Source organism: Bos indicus x Bos taurus, chromosome 28, assembly GCF_003369695.1.
Source record: "Bos indicus x Bos taurus breed Angus x Brahman F1 hybrid chromosome 28, Bos_hybrid_MaternalHap_v2.0, whole genome shotgun sequence".
Taxonomy (NCBI): domain Eukaryota; kingdom Metazoa; phylum Chordata; class Mammalia; order Artiodactyla; family Bovidae; genus Bos; species Bos indicus x Bos taurus.
In genome coordinates this window covers 42954235-42979281 of record NC_040103.1, presented here as the reverse complement: position 1 = coordinate 42979281, position 25047 = coordinate 42954235, and the positions used below count along the sequence as shown (strand labels likewise).

The following is a 25047-nucleotide window of genomic DNA, read 5'->3' as shown; positions in this document are numbered from 1 at the left end:
TTTGCCATGAAGTGATGGGACCGGATGCCATAATCTTCTTTTTTTAAATGCTGAGTTTTAAGCCAGATTTTTCACTCTCCTCTTTCACCTCCACCAGGAGGCTCTTTACTTTCTCTTCGTTTTCTGCCTTAAGGGTGGTGTCATCTGCATTTCTGAGGCTGTTGATATTTCCCCCAGCAATCTTGATTCCAGCTTGTGGATTGATTGATTCCAGCATTTCTCATGATGTACTCTGCATATAAGTTAAATAACTAGGGTGACAATATACAACCCAATTTGGAACCAGTCTATTGTTCCATGCCGGGTTCTAACTGTTGCTTCTTGACCTGCATACAGGTTTCTCAGGAGGCAGATAAGCTGGCCTGGTATTCCTAACTCTTTAAGAATTTTCCACAGTTTGTTGTGATCCACATAGTCAAAGGCTTTAGTGTAGTCAATGAAGTAGAAATAGATGTTTTTCTGGAATTCTCTTGCTTTTTTTATGATCCAACAGATGTTGGCAATTTTATGGGTAATAAATATGAGAATTTAAATTTTGTATATGTAAATTACGGGTAAGGGCTTACTGGGGTCTCGCAAGAGAACTTTTAGAAGGTTCCTGTGGCCTCAGTGGGGGTGATAAGGGAGATATAAAAGGTTCAGAACTCTAGGCATGAGGCTCTGATAGGCAGGTGATGTTGAAACAGGGTCCAAAAGGATGCATCAAAATCTAGGAGGTGAAGAAAGACAGGCAGAGTGTTTATTTGGCGGGAAGGGCAGGTGTGGTAACAAAGACTGACTAAGCACCGGCTCTTCTGAGATGGTTCTGGTTGACGATGGAGACGGGGCTCACTCGGTCACTTAGGGACCAGACTGTGGGCCTCTGCCCTCTTTTACGTGGGGCTTCCAAGGCGGCCCCAGAAAAGGGAGACAAACACGGAGGAGTGCTGGGGGGAGGAGCTGTGTGAGCCAGACATCAAACTGGCCACAGTTCATCTGCTCACGAACAATGACTGGAGCCCAGCCACACCAAACTGCAAGGTAGCTGGGAAATCTGGAGCATCTGGGTGTGCCCAGGAGAATGGGGAGAACAGTTTGGGTAGAGAGAAAGCACCCTCTGCCCACAGTGGGGAGTTGACAGTGACTGGGGCATTCAGAGCGAACCTGGTAGAGAATGATCAGAGCTGTATAGCAAATGTCTAACAACTGGCTCTCTGGAAGGAAAAGAAATGTAAGCCCTGATTTTGTCAAATAGTAATCAGTATTGAGGCTGCAAAGAACAAAGAACTTTATTTGGGGATCTTATGAATTGCAGTTTGAGCAACACATATTCCAAAGAGTATTTCAGGGAAGAGCAAAAACAGGAGCTTATAAAGGCAAAAGCCATGAAGCTATGTTCTGACACTGAAAAAGAAATGTTTATCCTTGAGAAATAGGCTGTCATGAATTATAAGAGGGTAAGGGTCTGATATGTATCTCGAGTTTCTAGCAGGTGTTCTGAATGTCTTCTCTAGAACAATATTTAGCATTTGCTGGTTTTCTTGGCATAAATACTCCCACCACCATTAGCTTCTAACTACCAGCATACCATCATGATCCGCGAACAAGGAGTTGGGAAGAAATGTGTAATAGCAGCTCAGTATGTAGTGGAATTAGAATTCTTCAGAGAAACAGAACCATATATGTAATGCATACATACCTCAAGGACATATGAAGTGTTTGATTATATGTATATACAGTGGTCTTCCTCAATTTACAATGGCGTTATGTCCCAATAAACCCATCGTTAAGTAAAACAATGCATTCAATACCCCTAACCTACCAAATATCATGGCTAAGCCTAGCCTATCTTATACATGCTCAGAACATTTACATTAGCCTACAGTTGGGCAAAAATCATCTAATGCAAATTCTGTTTTAGAATAAATAGTTGCATATCTCATGTAATCTATTGAATACTGTGCTGAAAGTGAAAAAACAGAATGGTTATATGGGTCTAGAATGCCTGTAAGTGTATCTATTCTAAGTTCCTGGCCACGATCACCTGGCTGACTGGGAGCTGCAACTCGCTGCCTCTGCTCAGCATCATGAGAGAGTACCATCTGGTGTGTGGTTAGCCCAGGAAAAGATGAAATTCAAAAATCTGAAGTACAGTTTTCTACTGAAAGCGTATTGCTTTCACACTACCACAAAATCTAAAAATCGTATGAACCATCATAAGTCAGGGACTATCTGTGTATATCAAGAGATTTATCATGAGGAATTCGCCCACACAATTATTGAGGCTAAGTTCCAAGATCTGTAGTTGGCAAGCTGGAGACACAGGAGACCCGAGGTAGTTCTAGTTCGAAGGCAGGAAAATACCAGTGTCACAGCTCGAGGTCTTCAGGCCAGAAGCTTTCCCTTCTACTCATGGGGGACTCAGCCTTTCTTTTCTTCCTGGGTCCCCAACTGACTGGATGAGTCCAGCCACCTCCAAAAGGGCAATGCGCTTTATTTCATCTACAGATTCAAATGTTAGTTTTGTCCAGAAACCCCCTCACAGACACACCCAGAATAATATGTGACCAAATGTCTGGACAGTCTGTGGCCCAGTCAAGAAGACATAAAAATCAACCATCACAATAGTATTTCCATCATACAGATAGGATAGGATAGGATACAGATAGGATAGGGAGAAATAATCCTAAGAAGGGAAGTTGTTTAACAATAGGGAAATGTTGTCAGTAGCTAGAAAGTCATGTCTGTTGAGTAGGTATTACCTTTGTGTTTAAAATAGTTTATTTAATTGTAACTTTTTAATTCATAATACAATTTCTAATGATGTCTGTGTTAAAATTACAAAATTCCTAAAAATTCAACAATCAGCTCTCAGGGCTGTTGGGACCAGCTGGCTGGTCCAGCACGCCTCTGAGATGGACAGATGTGGTATGCTAGGGAGATAGAGCTTCAGCCGCCTGGCAACAGAGACTGAGAGTGCCATCAACTGGGAGTCTGGGGACACTGCGTTCTGGTGACCACTGAGCAGGCGTCTCAGACTCAGGGCTTTCCTATCTATGTGACGTCTTGGTATAGATTAGGGAAAGGCTTGCCCTTGTCACCATGCTGGAGCACACAACTTTGCCAAAGGAGCCCAAACCCAGCCCTACTCCCCCTTCTACTGACGCTTCTGCGCAGTGTACAGCTTGCATAACGGTCCCTATAGCTCTGCGTGGAATGGGGCTGTCTCACGTCAGGCCTTGAGACAGAGGCCCGTTGCCACTTTCTGAGAGACTGGTTGATAAATGTGCCCTTCCCTCAGAAGAAGCCTCCCTGAGGCAAGAGCAGGCAAAGACTGTTTCTGGTGGCTTTGGGCTCATGGAAATGCAATTATCTAATAGAGCAGTGGTTCTCAACCCTGGCCACACATTAAGTAATCGGAGGAGCTTTTACACGTCCCAAAGACCAGTGTCCACACAAGATGAGTTAAACCGGAACTGATGGGGTGGAACACAGAAACTAGTTTTCAGAATGCCCCAATACTCAGCTAAGGCTGAGAGCCAGTGACTTGGAGCTATCCTGGCTCCGGGCCAATGATGTGGGTGATCGTCCCACCAAGTGGTGTGCATTTCTGCCAAAGCCTTTTGGACAGTTCTGCCCTCCCAATCCTTTCCACTCGCCTTGCAGTGCCCAGAGGTGCCTGACCCAGAGGAGCCCCTTAGAAAATGCAGAAATGATGCAGGACAGGGAACCAGCAAAGGGAGAAGCGAGGACCACTGCCGGGAGATACAGTGCCGTGAGGACAGTGGGTAAGGGGGCAGTCTCTCTGTCTCTCCTCCTAACTGAGGCCCGTATTTCTCCTTGGCCTGAGATTACTGCCTGTGTAAGAGGAGTGGAGCAGTTCCTTCAAATAAAAACTTACTCAGGAGGCCCTGCTCTTGTCCTCACCCCACCCCTTCTCCCAGTGATCTCAAAGGGAACTGGAGGGCTCCCAGGGTCCTGTGGTGTAAGGTTTGTAAACTTCAGGAAGGAGAGGGTGCTAACGTCCCTTCCAGCTGGAACACATGGATCCCTTCATCCAGAGAAGTACTGGGAGTGTGGCCTGAGGACAGAGAGGAAAGAGCTACCTGGCCCCTGGCCCGCACCCCCGCTGCCGCCATCATTCTCTGGCGCAGAGTTCAGATTAGCTCTGCCATTTTCCCAGCTTTGCTTCTGGGCTTGAGCTTAGAGCCTCTGGTTTTGCCCAATTCCAACGCGGATCCCCAGAAAAGCAGGAGGGTAAGCTCAGCAGCTAAATATCATCCAGGGAAAGAGCTGCACAGAAAAACTGCCTGGGAGTAGTTTCGTAACCAAAACAAGTGTGAGTGGACCCAAACTAAGCCTTTGGGGCATTTTTCCTTCCTCTGGTTTGGAGGAAGTGGTCCAGGCTGCATTACTCATAGGCTTTCGTGATTGCTCAAGACGTTGTCACTGGCCACGGGACCTCCTTCTGTGACACTGATGTCAACCTGAGACGTTCCAGCCCTGTATCCTTCCCTCTCCTGCTAGATGGTCTCTGTCCCACCCTGACCTGACCTTTTCCTGGCCCCAAAGAAACGGGACGGCAAGTCTGGCATTCAGTGGTGTTTCTCAAATCTACCCATCAAGCCAATATTCCTCATGAGGTTCGGCCTGAGTCCTACCTGAGGCTCAGGGCTTGTTGTGCAGGAGGGGCACTGGGCAGTCTGCGGCACACAGATAGGAGCCCCGAGGAAGTGCATGTTGGCGCCCCTTCTGGAGGTAGAATCAAGACAGTTTGGGAGACTTTCTTAGGATGATCAGACTTGTGTGACCGGAAGCACACCCCAGAGAAAAGGATCTGGGAGCAGCAGGAGCAGGGACTGTGCATGCAGATGGTTGTGTGTAGTGTTACAGGAGAGGCCACAGAGGAAGTACTGGCCGGTACCGTAAACGGCCTTGGATATCGTAGCAAACTTATATATACTCATCCATCCCTTCTGAGGAGCATCTGAGGGTCAGAGTAAGTGACTAGATGCTGAGTAAGACAGCTCTGTCTCTAGGGATACTGTCTCTCCTTCACCCTGGGGACTTGACTCGCCACATCCTGGTGAGTCCTTAACCTCTCCCATCCTTCCCTCCTCTCCACAGTCCATATCCTGTCCTCTCCCGCATGGACTACTGCAGTGGGCCCCCAGTGGACCCCCCCCCAGCCTCGGGATCCCCTTCCCTTCCAGCTGCTCGGTCCACCATTTGGGGATCAGTGGACATAGGGGCACTGTGAGGATTAGGGTAGAAGCACGACCAATCAAAGCCGAGGGGACCCTGTTCAAATCCCTCACCATCTACCGACGAAGAGGATATCACACAGTACCCAGGCCTAAAGAACCCAGCCCAAGTGCCTAACGGGCACCTGGGGGGTTTCAGGGGCAAGAAGGCTGGTCCTTACCATCCAGCAAATTCACTGAGGGCTCTCAAGCCAGGAGCGTTCACGAGAAATGATTGGAATCACACTTAGACTGGCACCATGGAAAGGCAGGAGCTGTAGAGACAGGGTCGGTTCAGGCCCAGCCCTGACAGGGCTCTGTGACTCTGGGCAAGATACATAACATTTCTGTGCCTTATTTGTTCATCTGAAGAACCCTGACAAAGGCTTCCCTGCCTCAGGGACTCTGAGAATTGAAACAGATACAGAATATAAAGCTCCAACCTCAAGGACGCATAGTAGGTGCCTACTAAATGACAACAATGACTGTGATTGCATTTCTTGGGCAGTTTTTAGGATCTTGAGCCTGAACCTTCCCAAAGCCCCACTGCACACTGTTTAGAACTCTGCCGGTATTAAACTGGAACATGGCATTTGGCAGAGATTCATTACTCAGCGAACAGCCTTTAGTAAGATACGGAATATCCCCTGGAGAAGGAAATGGCGACCCACTCCAGTCTTCTTGCCTGAAGAATCCCATGGACAGAGGAGCCTGGCAGGCTGCAGTCCATGAGGTCGCAAAGAGTCAAACATGCCTGAAGAGACTTGGCACTAATTACTTACTATATGTGGGCCCTAACCTAAGTGTTTCACAGGATTCTTACTCCTTTCACCCTATTTAAGTAGCAAAAAAATGTTAACATCTCTAACCGGCTTTGCTGGGTGAGTCCCCTGGGACTCTGAATATGCCAAGGCTGTGCCTCTTTCTAAGACACACCTGTCTTTTCACAGTTGGAACTGTGACCTCATAGACGGCCTCCTAGTCCCTCTTGGCAGGAAGCATGGGGCAGAGCAGGTCCCCAAGGACAGACCGCTCCCCTACCCCCAGCCTTGGCAGTGCGTGCGGACCGGGGACCCAGGGCGGCCAGAGTCCGTGCATTTCCTGCAGCCTCTTGGAATCTCTAGCCAGCGGCGCGCACTTCAACGAGCCCTCCCCACGCAGAGGGCGGATCCGATCCCGGAGCCCGCCCGCCCTCTGGGGCCGTCGGTCCAGCTGGGACCGCGCACTCTGCCTGGCTCCTCCCGTCCCGCCCTCCCCGCGCCTCCGCCCGGACCGCGCACCCGCTCCGCTCGCGGATGGGCAGTGCCGCGTGCTCCCTGGCCAAGCGGAGGGACAGCCAGGCCGCCCCGCCCTGGCCCAGTGATTGATCAGAAACGGTTACTGAGCCTCTTAATGGTTTACTTGGATGGGAATTAATTCTAAGATGGATAAATAATGCATTGAGGTTTACGTTGTTCAAGGCAAGCCGTCGGTCTGGAGCCGGGAGAGGCAGCCGAGGGAGCCTCGCTGGTGACGCCAGCGGCCATGGGGGCCGGAGCGGGGAATGGGGGGCAACTGGGCGAGAGGAAGAGAAAAGGGAAGTGGATGACAGCATGATCAACCCAGCAATCCCGTCCAGGTGGCGGCAGGAAGATGCTGAGCCCAAAGATCAGGCAAGCCAGGAGGGGTAAGTCCGACTTCCTGCAGCCGATCTGGGCAGTGTGGCGAGTCTGTTGGCAGATGGGTGCGGATACTCGGCTGGCTGCATGCTGCGGTCACATGGGGCGGGCGTTCTGGAGGCATCTCGGTGGCAGGCAGCCCCTAATAGGGAGGCTCCTGGGGTCTGTGGGGGTCAGACCTGATACTGTCAGAGGGAGATGGCCAATGTAGTGCCCTGGTGGGTGTGCAGGTTTCAGCCCACATCGCACGTTTTATAGAGTCCCTGGCTTGCTCAAAGTGATGAGGTGACAACTTTGGAAAAACTTCATTTATTTTTTATTACTAAAAGGGAAATGCTGAATGCTCAAGATCTGCCCTAGTAGCCAAGGCAAAAGTAGTTGTCATTAGGAAAGGCAATGCCCTGACTTCTCCAGACAGCCAGGTCCCACCACAGCTGGGCTGCAAAAAGCAACTCCTCAGGCAGGCAGGCAGGGGCTCTGTCCGGGAGAACTCCCGGAAAGCAGCAGGGCCTGGAGTTGCTGGTGTTGGGGGAGCGGATCCAGAGATAAGTAAGGGATGCGGGTGAGCCTTGCAGGGGTGATCTGCAGCACTGGGCCAGCACCCCAGCCACCTGGTGGCCCTGCAGAATGGCCTGGGGCCTCGGGACAGGTCTTGGGGCTCAGAACAGCGTCTGCCTGGACGGCAACTTCTTGGCCAGTCCAAGTGTCGATGACAGCATCTGTGTTTTAAGAAAAATAGAATGTGTCTTTTCATGTGACCAGCGTTTGTGGAGGGCTGAACCTTCCTTGTGAGTAAGGAGCATGAGGAGAGTGGCTGGAAGTGGGTGGAGCTTCTGCCCAGGGCACTTGGAACCAGTACTTGTCTCGCCCAGTGTTTGTATGTTGGAGGCAGGGATCCTCTGGGCTCTCGTGAGCTCACAGGCACACACCCACCTCATCAGCGCACTGCAGGCGTTTGGATGACTTTCCCGGGCAGGCTGGCCCTCTAGGGCACAGTTAGAGCCATCAGGACCCTCCCTGGGATGCTTGGAATGGGCTGTCACCCGTGGGCTCCAGGGGGCAAGGAGGGCCGTGCACGGCTCTGCTCAGGGGCAGGGGTCCAGCCTGGTGACAGTGCAACAGGTGGGCCAGGCCAGGCCCCTAAGAGAGCTTGGCTCTCCTCTCCCAGCATGTGGCTAGCATGCTGGCCACACATGGCTATTGCGCACTTGACATGTGATTAATCCAAACTGAGAAAAATACGCAGAAGATTTTGATGACTTGGCGGAAAAGGAATGTAAAATATGTCAATGATTATTTTACATTGATCACCTGATGAAGTGATAATACTTTGGATATATTGGGTTAAATAAAATATTGATTGAAGTTCAGTCCACCTGTTTTTTCTTTTACTTGCTTTTCATGCTGTTCCTAGAACATTTATAATTACGTATGTGGCTGACATTATGTTTCTGTTGGATGGGGCTGGTTTAAAAAAACAAAACAAAACAATGTTTTTGCAAACAGCTCTCAGGAAGCCTGCCTTTGAAATCTCAGTCTTCCTAGAAACATTTGTTCTGGGTCAGTGGTTCTCAACCAGGAGCTCTTTTGCCCTCTGGGGGATGTTGATGTCTGGAGACATTTTGGTTGTTCTAACTAAGGGATGCTACTGGCATCTAGTAGATATAGGCCAGGGATGCTGCTGAGCATCCTGCAATGTAGAGGACAGCTCCCACAACAAAGAATTCTCTAACTCTAAATGTCAGTAGTGCTCAGACTGAGATACCAGATGATATTATCTTGTAGTGTATGTTAAAAGATAGAGTTTATGGTGCTATATATCAGATATTTATAAGATAACTGCTTACCCATAAAAATAGGCTTCCCTGGTGGCCTCCACCACCACCAGAGCTGTTTGCAAAGTCATCCACCACCAGAGCTGTTTGCAAAAACAGTTGTTTTTTTTTTTTTAAACCAGCCCCATCCAACAGAAACATAATGTCAGCCACATATGTGATTACAAATGTTCTAGGAACATCATGAAAAGCAAGTAAAAGAAAAAACAGGTGGACTGAACTCCAATCAATATTTTATTTAACCCAATATATCCATTACAGGTAAAGAATCCACCTGCAATGTGGGAGACCTGGGTTCAAACCCTGGGTTGGAAAGATCCCGTGGAGAAGGGAATGGCTACCCACTCCAGTATTCTGGTCTGGAGAATTCCATGGACTGTATAGTCCATGGGATCACAAAGAGTCAGACACGACTGAGCGACTTTCACTCACTACCCTTAAAAATACATGATCATAAACCATGACAAGAGGCATTCTAAGGGCATAAGAGCATATACTACAAATGAAGCCTTCAGAGGAACCAAGTGGTGCCTGAGCTGTGAGCTGAAGAATGGTGGGGCTACCTAGGCAAGGATGGTGGAGGGAGGAAACCACATTACAGGCAGGGATTGGCATGTGCCAGTGCTGGTGGTGGGGGGAGGGCTGTGCACAGGGTCAACAGGCTGGGGCTGGAGACCAGGTCAAGAGTCAGAGCACGCAGGGACATTTCTGGAGGCATACAGACCAAAATTATATATGCATGCCTCTAAGAAATTGGGCTCTGGTAGAAGGAAGAACTTCCCTCCAAATTCATCCCCCTTGGCATCTTTTAGGAGTCGGGAGGGCTTCATGTCATAGACCCTGCCAGGCTATAGGATACAAATCACAGCCCCTGAGATCCACACACTGCCTTGTCCAGGCAGCTCCAGGTGATACATATGCCAGACACGCTTCCAGATTGCACCACTACCTGGTTATAAAGGGTTGACGGAGAAGACCTGGGGTCACTTTCTGAAATAGTTAAGAAAACCAGCCCAGGTCAACTGGGCTCAGAAGCCTTGGCTGCTCTGCAATAGGGGCTTCCCAGGAAACCTTCCCCAAGGTCATATTAGCTGTTAACTTCCTGGCAGGTCCCCATCCAGGCCAGCTCTGATACTGCTGCAAAGAGCGCCATCACCCTACAAATGCCCCTGTGTCTCTATCCCAGGGAGGAGGAGCTGTCAGGATTGAGAACCTCCAGGAAAAACCCTACTCTCACTATGCTACTTGCTAAATTCCTTCAGTTGTGTCCAACTCTGTGCAACCCTATGGACTGTAGCCTACCAGGCTCCTCTGTCCATGGGATTCTCCAGGCAAAAATACGGGGTAGGTTGCCATGCCCTCCTCCAGGGGATCTTCCCGACCCAAGGACTGAACCCGTGTCTCTTATGTCTCCTGCGTTGGCAGGCGGGTTCTTTACCGATAGTACCGCCTGGTACTTACCCACATATAAAACTAAGTTTGTTCAATAATCGGAGTTCTATTTCCAAGAAGTAGTTAGAGGCAGGTGAGGCAGATGTTGTACACACGCACAGAAGAGAACAATGATAATTCAAAAAAGTAGGGAGGCACCCAAACCAGCAGGAAATGTCTCAAAAAGAGCCTGTAAATGCAAACAGTGTGCTTGCTTTTAAGTACCTCATATAATTCAGACTGATTCAGGAAGGTGGTCCAGATTGGTTGGTACCAGCTCACACTGGCCTTTAATACCGTGATTCTAGCTTGCCATTGCCTGCTTAGGACCAGCTCAGACTCACCCTCGCTTATCACGGCCTGTGGAAGCCAGACGAGGCCATCTGGACCCAGGTGCGGTTGGCTCTACCTCACTTAGCTCCTGCCTATCTCCTAGGGTCCTGTTCAGGGAGCCTTTCCTGATGCCATGCCTGGCAAGCTCTAACTCCGCTGAGATTTGTTGCCAAATTTCCAGAGTGGGAATGGAAGAGACAGTCACCCCACCCCTGCCAGTTTTCCTAGAAGAAAAACAGGATAAACTCACTGAAAATCCATGAATTTATCACAGATACAGTGGAGCAAGTCACAAATGCATGTGTTGTGTGACACTGTAAAAATTGCCTTTTATTTTTTTTAGATAGAGAACAGAAATGTAAGGTAGGCACCCTCTCCCTGTGAGTTTTCCAGGGTGAGGGAAGGCAGCGGAGCCCCAGGCTGTACCCTCATGCCCACCACCAGACTCTGAGTGCTGTGCCCTCTGTGCACCCACCACTCACAGAGCCCCCCAGGAGGTAGTCAGAACAAAGCCGCTGAATCCTTGACCCTGATGCTGCCCCAGCTCCCTGGGATTGCTCTCTTTCCTGAAATCCCACTGACACAGGGCCTGCTTCTTCAAAGATTTGTGTGTCCCCTGTTTTGATTGAGGCCTCTTCTGGGCCCGTTAGCACTGCCCCAAATAAAGATTTACTGATTTGGTCTTGCCGTGTTTCACAAGGATAAGGTATGGGAGGCAGCTGTGTCATTTGCCTCCCAGAGAGCTCTTGGCTCTGCCTGGCTCACTCAGCCTCCTGTTATTGTCCTCTCCCAGCCATCATCATTTCTAACCTGTGGCAGCAGTACTCGGCCTCACCCCACCCACGCCCATCCATTCTCCACTCCAAAGACAGAGCCATCTTTCCAAATTTAAATCCACAGTGTACCCACCACCAGCCTCCTCCTCCAGCCCCAGCTTACAGGAAGACCTCTCTTACAGTCTAGCCACTGGCCTAACCTCCAGCCTCCTCTCACTCTCCAAGCTCCAGCCACACTGGCCTTCTTCCCATTCCTCAGCGTGTTCCATGGGCCTCCTACCACAGGGCCGGAGCACTCCCTGTTTCCCCAGCTGGAATGCCCCCTTCTCTCTGTCAGTCTGTCTGTCTGTCTGTCTGTCTCTCTCTCTCTGTCTCACACACACACACACACACTTCTTAGCTCCCGTTCTCCCTCCAGTTCTCAGCTCAAGTGTCGCCAGCCAAGTTCTCCTGCAACCCCAGTCTAAACCGGGTCCTCTGCTCTGGGCTCTCCTTTCCTTTGTAGCACTTACCTTGAGTTGTAGTTGTACACTCCTCAGTGTGACTATTTGGTGAATAACTGTCACCCTGCTAGACTTTGCACTCCAGGAGAGCAGGGCCCATTTCTGTGTTTAGACGTCATTATACACCAACGCCAGGCATCTGGTGGGTACTCAATACACATATGGCGAATAAATGAATGCATGGGTAGGTGAGTGAGTGAGTGAATTAACAGCAGAGAGAGCGTTAGCCAGGGGGCTGAAGCACTGTCTTTGGACCTAACTGGCGCAGGTCCTCAGGAAAATCAGCCCTCCTTTGATTGATTTATATGTTGCAAATGTTTTCCCAATTTGTTGCTTGCCAGTAATTTTTATATCAGGGTCTTTTTTCCCCGATGTATGCATGTTTTTAATTATTATGTCATCAATCTATCAATATTTCCTTTTAGAGTTTCTGCCTTTATTTAAAGTATTTCAAAATAAAATTGATGTTGCTATTGAGGCTCCTTCTTTTAAAGGAAATCATTAGTCTGACGAGCATAGCTCCAGCAGCTTGAGCCATCTTCCTTCGAAGGAGTGTCAGTGTCTTAGAAGCCTTGATGAATGTGCAGAGCCTGGTCAGTACTTTGGGGATGGAGAGAAAAAGCTCTATGAGTGAGATGAAGTGCTTTCACTGGCCTTATTTTTCTTGATTTTCCCTGAAGAAAACAAACCTGCATTTCTTGTGTGCCTTCCGTGCTCCAGGCGTTTTTATCACACTTTATGCTATGATGATGCACCATTATTCCCATTTTAACAGATGTGGAAGGAGAATTGTGGGTACCGTGCCAACAAGTGTGGGAGTTCCTGTCTATCCAGTTCCGAGGCGTATGCCCTCCCCCTAACCCAACACAGGGATTCACACTATGCAAACACCACTGCAGGTGCCCTGCATGCCCCCAGGAGAGCTATGAATTCTTTGAGTGATGAAAGGTGGTGTGATTTTTAAGAAGATTCCCACTACCTATGAATACGTGGAAAGTAGATTCAAACAACTGTTAGAATATTTAAGGTTGAATTATTGATATGTAGCAGAATACTAAGCAAATTAAAAGGCAAGGCAATTATGAACTCCAGGGAAAGCAAAAAGTGATTCATGAAATATTCTAGTATACTGCATAGCTCAACTGGGACTAGCAATTACATAGTACTAATAATGGAAATTCTTTGTATTGATCAAACTAAAAATACACAGTAACTATACTGGGAGGATGGAGTGGGTGCTTACGTGTGATGGAGTGGAGGAGTGAAATAAATGAGACCCTCATCTTCCATAGTTAGAAGTCAGTAGGTAGTATTTAAAATGGAAAAAATATCAGGAAAGTATTTGGCACAAAAACAGACCGTAAATCAATGGAGCAAAATAGAGAACCCAAAAACAAATCCATGCATGTGTGGTCAATTAATTTACAACAAAGGAGCCAGCAATATACAATGGGCACTATACGGGAAGGACAGTCTCTTCAATAAATGGTGTTGAGCAAACTGGACAGTAACAAGCAAAAGAATGAAACTGGACCCTTACCTCTCACCATACACAGAAACCAACTCAACAGACTTGAACATTAAAATTTGAAACCATAAAACTCCTAGAAGAAAACATATGGGGTAATCTCTTTGACATCAGTGGTGACAATCATTTTTCGGGTTAGACACAAAAAGCAAAGGAAGAAAAAGCAAAAATAAAGAAATGGGGCTGCATCAAACTAAAAAGCTTCTGCATAGAAAAGGCAAAAACCCATAAAATGAAACAGAAACCTACAGAATAGGAGAAAATATCGGCAAATCATAGATCCAATAAGGGGCTAATATTCAAAATATACAAAGAACTTCTACAACTCAATAGCAAAAAAAAAAAAAAACCCAACAGACTGAAACATGGGAAGAAGAACTGAATAGACATTTTTGCAAAGAATATATACCAATGGGTAAGAAGTACGTGAAAAGATGCTCACAGCACTAACCATCAGGGATATGCAGTCAGAAACCGTGTTGAGATGTCACCTCCTAACTGCTAGAATGGCTGTTATCCGAAGACAAGGGTAACAACATTGGCAAGAACGTGAAGAAAAGGGAGCTCCGGTATCCTGAAAGTAAATTGGCGCAGTCACTATGGAAAACAGTATGGTGGCTCCTCAGAAAATTAAAAATAGAGCTACCATATGACCCAGCAATTCCATTTCTGGGTTTGTATCTGAAAGAAATGAACATAGGATCTCAAGAGATATCTGCATTCCCTTGTGGCAGGATTTCCTTCTCTTTCCTCCTGCCTCTCCTCACAGATAGCAGCTGATGGGAAAACTGAGTTCTCCCCATGGAAGATGCCCAGAGCATATAACCAGCACTCTTAGACACGTAGGGTCTAAGGCACCACTAGATGCTGGGCTCCAGGAGCTCCAGGCAGGACTTGTCCCCACAGAACTGAAGACCTGGCCATGAACTTCATGTTTGCAGGTGGAAATAAATGACTTATTTGCAAGACAGGCCTGAGCAGGATTAGACCTAGGCTGGGAGGGCTGTCTTGGGCTCCCTTCAACCAACACAGCCAGGGACCTGCCCTGACTGCTGAAATCATCAACAGCCTCAATGATTATTTAACCAAGGGTGGAGAACGTATTGATCTAAGCTAATGGCCCATAGGCAGGCAGCAATGGAATTTATAATCAATACTGAATTACATCAACTCCACCGATCCCCAGCTCCTGGTGAATGGCTTGCTAATCTGAACAGGAGCCGAGGCAGCAAACCCAGGGCAGCTGCTCCCGGACAAGGTCTGATAGAGGGGAGACAGGCCTCCCAAGGCCTCAGCCTGCAGCAACGAGAGACAGTCCTAACCCCCATTCATCCACTCAGTGCATCTCTGTTTGCAGCACTTTCAAAGCGTCATTTACTTCTTCCTCACCACAGTTTAGGAAGTGGATAAGATTTGTATTTTGTTCTCATTTTATCCAGAAATCGGACTCCAAGTGGCTAAAGAGCCTCCAAATGCTGTGCCCCTTCTACGACCTGTTAGCCTCTCCCATCCCTCTGCCGAACTAGGAAAAGTAGGAAAATGACATTCTGCTTCCTGCTTCTACTTGCTGCTTCTCTGATAACAGGAATAACCTCTCATCATGTGGGAACAGGCCACGGGCAGTAGAAAGCCCGCTGGCAGGTTTCCTCCAGGCCAAGATCGTCTCTAGAGGCAAGTCTCTTGGATTTGATCTTGCCTATCTTCTTTGAACTTGGAGATTCCTGTTTCATGTCCATTCATGCTTTCAGCAAGCATTTAGTGAGACATTCTGTGCTACATTCTCAGGGATCAAGCATGAGGAGGGCACCCTCTCTGGCCATTAGAAGCTTATCAATCAAAACAGCATAGAGAGGCACTTGTCTGGCCATAGGTGTGTTCCCTCTATGGGGGCGTCATAATGGATGGCAGGCAAGACCCTGCTTTGGGAACCTACTAGATGAGTCCTTACACAGTAGGAAAGAGCTGCACTGACTCTTCAGGAGTGTCAGGGCTCATCAGGCTGGCAAGCAACAGAGGTACAGAGATCTGACACAAAATGGCCCTTGTGGGGACCAGTCATTGATCTGGAAAGAGCAGAGTGTGTGCTGTGAGTGGGAAGTGAAGCTGGAGACCTGGATGCTCGCCGACTCACAGAGGTCTTCTCATCTTCCCAACTTCTTACCCATGCTGTGACAGCTAAACAGCCTCTTTAAAGGAGATGCAGGAAGAGGGACCCTGCCATGGGGTGATGGTTGGAGATCCAGTCTGTGGATGGAGGTTAGAGGAGATCCATAAGCTTGTCTTTCTCAAGGACTGATGAAAGGATATTTCACTAGTGTTGGGGGGGAAGGTTAGGGCTTGGTCTGTTCTAAGGCAGGAACATGGGTCCGTGAGAGTCAAAAGCTTGGGAGCCAGACTTCCTGGGTACAACCCCATGCCCTCTCATCCTGCATGTCTTCCTGCTCCCTCTGCTGAGCACATCCTTTTATTCCACAGCCTTCCATAGTGTAGGGGAGAAAAAACTTTCCCTCTAACCTCTTAAGCTATGTACCTGAGGACTGCTAATTAAAATGATAAAAGATTAACAGGAGAAAGAGCATATAAATTTTATTGACTGTTTGAAGTGTGTGAGGGGCTGCTTCATAGAAAAGGGGCAGCTAAGCCCAGGGGCATACACTGTGTGAAGGTGACTGGGAAAAGTACGGCAGGTTAGGGTGGTGCAATGGCAGCCCACTCCAGTACTCTTGCCTGGAAAATCCCATGGATGGAGGAGCCTGGTGGGCTGCAGTCCGTGGAGTTGCTAAGAGGTGGATACGACTGAGCGACTTCCCTTTCACTTTTCACTTTCATGCACTGGAGAAGGAAATGGCAGCCCACTCCAGTGTTCTTGCCTGGAGAATCCCAGGGACGGGGGAGCCTGGTGGGCTTCCGTCTATGGGGTCGCACAGAGTCGGACACGACTGAAGTCACTTAGCAGCAGCAGCAGCATGAGCAGCAGTGAGGTTCATTATGCAGACTGAAGTCACCTCTCCGTGATAAGAATCTCATTCTCCTCTTCCTGGGTTGGGAGTGGCGAGGCACGTTTATTCAGTAAGGAAATGATGCCCTGCTTCTAGGCAGAAAGGGAGAGGGGAAGGGGCTCCCCCTGTGCACTTTCTCAGTTGCCTTCAGCTCAAAACAATCACTATGCCAGAGTAGCATATTTTGGGGTGGTGATCCCCTCTAACAGCTCACTCTGTTCTTTCATCCAGCTTCAGTCCCACCTCTGGCCTCCCAGCCTGACTTCGATGCCTCTGCCTTAACCCTCTCATTTCCCGTTATACTTGCTGAGACGAAAGACGCTGGTATCTGGGGGTCTCTGTTCCCCCTTTACTTCTGCCAGGGCAGTTATGTGCCTTTTATGTCCACACCCCAGTGGCTCGCCCAAGGTGGACACCCAGGAGGCCCCGTAAGCTCCATGGATGGAGAAATGAAGACTAAGCCCAGCTGAACCTGTGGGTGCACACTGTATGGGAGTGAGGGCTGTGCATTTTGGGGGCTGCCTGCCACCTGCTCCCCCTCGCTGAAGAACAGCACCAGCTGAATCAAGAGCCAGAGCCAGGAAAGGCCAATGAACATAACTGTTAACAATGTGATCTTTTATATTGATGTTTTTAAAGCATTAAAGTCATCATTACGGGAAAAATAATCCAAACTTTCTAGAACCTCCTCACAGTTATATTAGAATTAACACTTCTTACTTTGGGGGTTTTTCCTCCTTGTTCTTCACCTTCCAGGCCCCAAAGTGAGACCCATTAAGGGGGCCTTGCTGGGTCTCTAGACCCCTCAGGCGGAGAGCTTAGCAAAGAACAGATGACCAAGTGGAGCCCAGAAAGAAGCTAAATAACAGGTTTAAAAAAAAAATTTAAGGTAGAGAGCACTCAGGAACCATCCTGTAATAAATCATCGGAGGCTCTCAGACAGCTGGGAACCTCACGAGGCCCCCTTGCCTTGGTGGCAAATTGCATTAACTTTATGAAACCGTCTCGGCTGCCCCCCTCCGGAGCGCCCCTTCCATTACCTCTCCTCCCTCTGCTCCATCAATCTTTCGGCCTCGATACTTACCCTTTAAATCAATTCAGCTCTGAGAGCCGTCTTGCTGTTTCCACAGCCTGGCTTTAAAATCCCATTGACTTTTATAAATCAATTGTGTTTTAGTTCAAGTTCAGCCACTCCTCCATGCTCTCGGGACTGCACTGGCAGAGCTGCAGATGGAAAAATGGGGCACTAATGCCCTGGCAGCTGCTAAGGCCAGTGCTGCCACAGCCTAGGCAGAAGGCCCTAAAAAGAGTGAGGTGCACCGGTGTGGATATCATCAAGAGGCCCTGGGCTGAGGATCGTCGGCAGTAATTTCTTGAAGAGGTGTTCCCAAGGGCCACCACTGAGGGGATGGGGACCAGCGCCAGGAAGGGGAGGGTGGGCTGCAAAGCCCAGTTAAGCAGGTATCAGCCTGAGCCCCTGGGGAACTTTGAATTGTGCCTCTTATGCCTCCTAGAGGTTTCAAACTAGAACAAGACTGCAGGGGCTTTCAAGCTCCCACACCCAGGAGTCTTTGGCCAAGGGCTAGGGAGTGAGGGGGGTGTAAATTTCCGGGCACTTCCGGTTCTCTCAGTGCCTGCTCAGAATGGCCCCAATAACCCAAGGACCGTCTCCAAAACAGGCCAGCAGCGCTGAAAAATCACCCGGGGAAAGCTGTTGGAAATAAGGGGGCATAAAAGCAGGAAGAAGGAGTCAAGGGAACTTGAGCGGAGCTCTGGCGTTATCCGCTGGGTCAGGCGTCTTCCGTGTGTTCTCAGCCATTTCCAAGATGCCCCAGTTGCCAGGTACTCTTGTGGCAACACTGGGGGAGTGAGTGACTCACACGCTGTCCGAGCCTCTCTCTCATGTGAAGTGGGAGGCAGCAGAAAGGCTGGAGTAGCAGGCCCACCGGAGGGGCTCATCTACCGAGGGTCCCTCTGACCTGATCCCATGGAGGGTCCGCAGAGGAGCCAGAATCACGCTTCCACGAAGGATCATCTGTTCAGCCCGGAAATTCCGAGTTGCAGAGGCTGGGAGACTGTTTGTGTTGTGGCCCACAGCTTAGTGCGGCGCTTGCTGCAGACAAATATGCATAAACATTTATCCAACTCATGACATTTTAATTGCTATCTTAGATCTCCTGAGGATTCAGCTCCCTCTCAAGAGCTCTCTCTTTTAAAGTTTTTTTTTTTTTGATTTATGGAAGCCATGCACACATTCTTTCCTGCATAAAACTACAGTACTACAGTTCCATCCTCTCCTCCACGACCGTAGTCGCTGTTACAGGTGTGACGTGTTCCTTCTATATAAATGCATGTACCCACTGAGTATACCTTGTGGTGTCTTCTGTTTAAAGGGTTGTGTTTTTCTTCCGTTTTCACATAGTTTTATACTTTGTGTATTGTTCTGTGATTTGCCCTCTTCTACTGCTATACTAGAATTTAAGTAAATATTAAAGAAGGAGAGGGGAGATGGAAGGGTTGGGGATACATCTTAAGAGTGGCCAGGAAGTCCTCACTGAGAAAATGGCATTTGAGTGAAGGACAAAGGGGCTGGGAGGAAGCCCTGCAGGCCCGGGGACAGCAGGTGCAGAGCTGCACAGCAGGTGCATGGCTGGACGGATTACACGGGCGATCGTGAACCATCCCTGTGAGATGTCCCCCGGACGGTTTAACAGGCGGTCCTGGAATCCCAGAGAAGGACCCGGGCAGAAGAAGACCTGGACTCATGACAGAATGGGGGCATCTGAGGCAGCCTGGGCGATAGCAGGACCTTCAGGGAGAAGAGAAGGAACTGAACAGAATGGGGGCATCTGAGGCAGCCTGGGCGGTAGCAGGACCTTCCGGGAGAAGAGAAGGAACTGAAGTCAGAGCAGGGTGGGCAGGTGGCGAGAGGCACGGGTGTGCCAGTCAGTTGGCTCTGCAGAGCGAGAGGAAGAGCTTCAGGAAGAGGGTGATCAGTGGGGACTGAGCACCAGAGGATCTTGGAGGCTGAGAGTCAGAACCAGACTGTTGGATTTGATCAGAGCAGTTTCAGGAGAGGACAGACTGTCCAAATGCAGAGGATTAGCAGGGACTGAGGGGTGAAGGAGGAGAGGCTGGAACTGTGGTCGGCCTTCTCAAGAGATGCTTGTCAGTGAGAATAGGTGGCAGCGTCAGCCCAGCATGCATGCTGATCTGAGCCAAGAGGTAGCGAATGCCACACCCGTTCCTTCCAAATCAGAGCCCCCCTCTTCTGAGGTGGGGCCCAGTACTGCTCATCCTTCAAGGCTTAGCCCGGGTGCCCCTTCTGCAGGCGGCTCTGCTGATGTCTGCAGCAGAAAGGTGCCCCTTTAGTTACGTGTCTGCAGCCTGTGCCTGTCCACACGGCCTGTGGCTCTTTCATCTCCATGTGGTTGTTCCTTGTGGCTGATTTCCCCTGCCAGCCTCGGGACTCCGGGGGAACGCAAGCAACCTGGGGTTCTGCCCCATACCTGGAAGAGTTCTGCAGACTTGGAAGGCATGGATGAACGAGTCAGTGAAGGAATGATTGTGCTCGTGAGCTGGAGAGCCAGACCCTGAGGCAGGCAGAAAGCACCCTCCTCCTCCTCCTCAGGTCATGAACCTGCTCCTGGGCCAGAAGTTCCCCTTGCTTCTGGAACCTTAGAATGTCAGAGCTGTTTGACTTGAAATCTCAGCTTAAATGTTTGCAGAATTGAATGGCTTGATTCAAGGAAGTGCTGAAGACCAGCACAGTGGTTATTAATAAATCATAACAGCAATTATTTTCCTTTCAAGCGGCTCTGTGGGCCTTATAAGTAGTATCTGTGTGATTGAGTGGCTGGAGGACAACCCAGGCTGGCTTGGCAGCCTAAGTAGCATCTGTAGCAAGCGCCTCCCTGGTGAGCTGCGGGGAGGGCGCTGGCCTCTCCTCTGCTCCACGAGAGCCCTGCTCCTGCCGAGTAGAGTTGAATCTGTAAATCAACTGTACTTCACTTTTTAAAAAAGAGAGTAAGCCAAAGTAGCCCATGATGTTTGACAACCATGTCTGACATCCATTAACTGCCTGGCATGGTGATGAGAGCCACATGCAGAACTCGATGAGACATCATGTCCTTCCCTCCCTTCCCCTTCAATCTAGAGGGACAGAGAGGCAACCACACAGATTATTACCAGCCACAGATCTCATATCCTGGTAGGGGAGGGAATGACTGTCTAGAAGAGATCAGAAGGGACGTTCTGTGGAGTTGGATATTGAAGATCACCATTCCTACGTGGCTCAATAGGTAAAGAATTTGCCTGCCAATGCAGGAGTTACAGGAGACACAGGTTTGAACCTTGTGTCAGGACAATCCCCTGGAAGAAGAAATGGCAACCCATTCCAGTTTTCTTGCCTGGAAACTTCTTTGTACAGAGGAGCCTGGCAGGCTACAGTCCGTGGGGTCACAAAGAGTCAGACACAGTTGAGCACAGCACAGCAGTGGCATGCGGCCGAAGCCAGGGGCTGAGTGGGCGAGGGACGCAAGAAAGGCCTGGGTCAGTGGGATGGACAGAGGTCAGCTAGGCTTAGGGAGCTGCAGTCACTAGAGTAATGAGAGAAGCTTAGACAGACAGACACACACACACAATCACAGGTGCAGTGCAGTAGTCGTGGGTTGGGGGGACCATGCATTCCAATCCCAAGTCAGGATCTATGGTCTAAAGATTACAAATGTGATTACAAGTGTGATTACATTTGGACTCAGAATTGTTCCTCCAAAGTCCAGGTTGGCCTTCCTAGTGACCCCTGCAGCAATATCCTTGATCCTCGCCAGAGAGAGAGAGAAGAGGAGCTCTGCCTGAGACAAGAGTCAGGGAGGTAGGGGAGGGGCAAGAAATCAGTCACCATGAAAGGCAGTACCAACTCTGGCAGAGTGCTGCCCAGTGGCATGTGCAGGGCAGAAGAGCTCACAGGCCCTCCAAGGCTCTGAGGGAGGAGGGCAGCCCCTTTGTCCCGCCAGGGAGCCATCAACCAGTCACAGCAGGCAAGTGCAGCAGAGGTCCTGCTGGCCAGGCCCAGCCACCAAGATGGTCTCAGGGAAGCAGCGAGGGAGTTTGCCAGTGCGGGTGGGGGCTTCTGGGCAATGGTGATGCCTCCAGAGGAGGGGCACCATGCGGAATCCAGGGAGGGAGTCTGCTGGGGCCAGCTCCCTTGGAGCCTGAGTGACAGGAACCCTGCTGGAAGGTGAGCTCCAGTGGGACCCAGATGGTTATGCTTCGTATTTCGGTGCTTGTTTCTTAATACCTGTGACAGCGACTGGCACATATAGATACTGTATGAATATTAGTTGCTGAATTGACGAGTGAGTCATTGAGCACATGGAAAGATGGGTAGATGGATGGATGGATGGATGGATGAGCAAGCCTGGGGAAATGGAGAATCTGGGGTCCCACAGACACAGCAGAAACTAACCAGGAAGCAGGCTGTGTGCTCCCCAAGGTGCATGACCTTTGGCTACAGTGTTAAGGCACCCCAGCCCTTGCCCCTTGCAACCTGAGGAGGAGGCGGGCCAAGCATGGTCACGCCCTGCTGGCTGAAGCTCCCGTAACAGTGGTTACTGGGAGGCTGGCATGCCAGAGTGGGGCAAGGACTGACCAAGGCCTGCCATCCTTCGTGTTCACTGTGTGTGCTTGACTTCCAGCCCGCTCCAAGAGCCTGGTGATGGGGGAGCAGAGCCGGAGCCCCGGGCGGCCGCCCTGCCCCCGCAGGCTGGGCCCCGTGCTGAAGGCGGGCTGGCTGAAGAAGCAGAGAAGCATCATGAAGGGCTGGCAGCAGCGCTGGTTCGTGCTGCGTGGGGATCAGCTCTTCTACTACAAGGACAAAGATGAGACCAAACCCCAGGTGAGAAGCACCCATCCCGCGTCCCATGGGCATCATGGTGGGGCTCCAGGGGGCATGGTTAACTGTCTCCAGGAGAGGGGAGAAGGCAAAGAGAGACCCTCCCATCAGCACCTCCACCCTGCAGGCACCAAGCCTGTGACTCCGCTCAGCATGACATTTCACTGGGGTTTCCAAAGTGAGATTTATCCTCAGCTCTCACATTCCTGGGATCACACCTGGTTTTACTGCAACACATCTAGAGCTTCAGGCTTTGAAGTGTTTCCTTCTAATGTTGATAGAGAGCATCCCTGCATGGCTTAAAAAAAAAAAAGCAACCACCCAAAGGGTAGTCCAGTAGTTATGAGTCGGTGCTTCCAAAGCAGGGGCCAAAGGTTCAATCCCTGGTCTGGGAACTAAGATCCCACATGTCCTGTGGCACGGCCAGGAAAAAAAAAATTTTTTCTTCTTTATGTCCTTTTCAACCTCTCAGTGCTTCCGTGGAGGACACACAGACTCCACTTCTTCCACTGTGCAGGGAAACAGGCGCCCAGGCACATCTGACGTCACACTGGAGTCTGGCTCATTCTGAAGCCCCTGTGTCAGAGGCCTCTGCTCCTCTGGACGGCTTCTGTTCTCACCGGTGCTTTGAGCTCCACCTTTGGTGCTTACCACGTCTGCCTTTCCACCCAGCTGCACTGAGTTCACTCAGAGCAGCCGCTGGCCTCATCCATCATGGTGTGTCCTGCTCACAGCTGCCCCATGCAGACATCGTAACCAAGTGCTCTGCATGTTGCTGACCAAGGTGGCTGGGCTTGTGGAGCTCAGGCAAGTTAACCCTTGTTATGGGATTCACACAGAGAATTCAAGTCTGGGAGCTACCCTTGTTTCTCTTGAGGAAAATGGGGAAGAACTTGAAGGACTTCTCTCAAAGAAAGGCTGCACCTAGTCATTGGTCCAAATTGGAAAGTAAAGCGAGATCACCTTTTTTGGGGTCAGGGATCACAGAATTTTGGGAGGCGGGGAAGGAGCTCTGTGATGGGCAAGATGGAAGGAAGTGCCTGGGCATAGTGCAGGATCGCGTTGACACCACAGTGAGAAAATGACCCTCTTTTCTTGGAAAAGTCACTGCTCTTCCACATTTTCTGAGTATGAAGAAGGAATTGTCATATCTTGAACACTTTCCCAATACTTGGGATCCTCCCTTAAAAACATGGAGCTCTGAGAATAGACTTATGGACATGGAGAGAGGGGAGGAGAGGGTGAGATGTATGGAGAGAGTAACATGGAAACTTACATTATCATATGGAAAATAGATAGCCAATGGGAATTTGCTATGTGGCTCAGGAAACTCAAACGGGGCTCTGAATCAACCTGGAGGGGTGGGATGGGGGGGATGGGAGGGAGGTTCAAAAGGGAGGGGATATATGTATACCTATGGCTAATTCATGTTGAGGTTTGACAGAAAACAACAAAATTCTGTAAAGCAATTAACCTTCAATTTAAAAAAAATAAAATTTTTAAAAAATGGAGCTCTGAGGGTGGGAAGGAACAGCCCTCATCACAGAGATCTCAGTGACAATAGTCACCAGCTGCAAGTTAATCACTTTCTGCCTTCACTGTATTTATTCTAGTGGTTAACTTCTGTTTATGGAAAGTTATACTGATTTCCGTTCGTGAGAGTCCTTGCATGTTTTCCTTTCTGAACTATATCTAAGTTAAAAACAAAAAGCCTTGTGCAGCAATGTGAGTGTACTTAATGCTACTAAACTATACGCTTAAAAATTGTTAAAATGGTAAATTATATGTTATGTGCGTATATATGCACACACACAAATAAGCGAGACTTATTTAAGGAAAACTTTTAAATCATTAACAGTAGAGATGAGAGGTAGGGATGACAAAATTCACGAAGGTGGATCTAAGCTAAAGTTTATGGAGCTCTGATCTTGTCCAGCCTCCCAGGCTTTATAAGGGAGGAAAGAGAGGTGGAATGGATCAAATAGGAACTTTGAATTTGATCTGAATTAGGTCAAGCATGCTAACTGAATAACTTGAAACAAGTCACTTATTTATTTGTTTTGTTTCAGTTTTATCATTACTAAAATAGAGACATTATTACCTACCTCACAGAGATACACCGAGAACTGAACACAGATCTTAGCACATGGGCTACTTAAGTCAGGGTACCCAATATACCCTCAGCCCTGCCACCCCAGCTCTGCCACTCGGCCTGCTCCCCAGATCGGGAACCACAGCTCTGGCTTGCCCACCGTTTTCCTTCTCGTCTCTGCTTGTGTGGTGAAGACCAGCCTCCTTTAGTAGCATCTCGACTCTCCTGGCTGTCCTGTTAGAGACATGTGCTTCTGATGATGGTGGCCACAAGTGGCCAGGGCCCCTAGCATGTCAGAGCCCTCCTGGCTCAGCCCACAGCACCATCTCCTGGGAGAAATGCATCATGATTCTGGGTGAACTCTGGGCTACAGTGACACATGGAGGTCACCCAGGCTACTGTGGACCCCCGCCCCAGGCTTTCCCACACATTGCTCACCACGAGCCTGAGGTGGCCCTGCCCATCACTGCACCTCCACAATGAACCTCCATCCCCCAGATTTCCCAACCTGGACAGTCTTCTCCCTCACCTGTCACCATTTCCCAACCTGGACAGTCTTCTCCCTCACCTGTCACCTTTTCCAGAAGTCAGTGGCTTCTGGTGGAAACAGTTAATAGAATGGAAGCACTGACATCCCAGGCACCACCTTCTGGACACAGAAGCAGCCCTGGGGTGCCACCCAAGCTAAACCAGGGCAGCTGTCACCAGGGAGCCATTGGGTCCCCGAAGGGTGCCAGCATCTCCCAGCCGATGCCAGGGTCATGCCCATGGCTCCTC

At 49.5% G+C, this 25047-nt stretch overlaps 1 protein-coding gene across 4 annotated transcripts in view; it reads left to right on the top strand.

Annotated features, from left to right (window-relative positions):
• ARHGAP22 (Rho GTPase activating protein 22) overlaps positions 1–25047 on the top strand; it is a 179622-nt gene that overhangs the window by 29491 nt on the left and 125084 nt on the right. For 3 of the 4 annotated variants that reach the window (XM_027530584.1, XM_027530586.1, XM_027530583.1), the window contains exon 4: positions 21982–22181. In XM_027530584.1, the coding sequence (XP_027386385.1) occupies positions 21982–22181 (200 nt within the window). Of the gene's footprint in view, positions 1–6497; positions 6889–21981; positions 22182–25047 lie in introns of those variants that run through there. The other variant, XM_027530585.1, reaches the window with a different exon arrangement.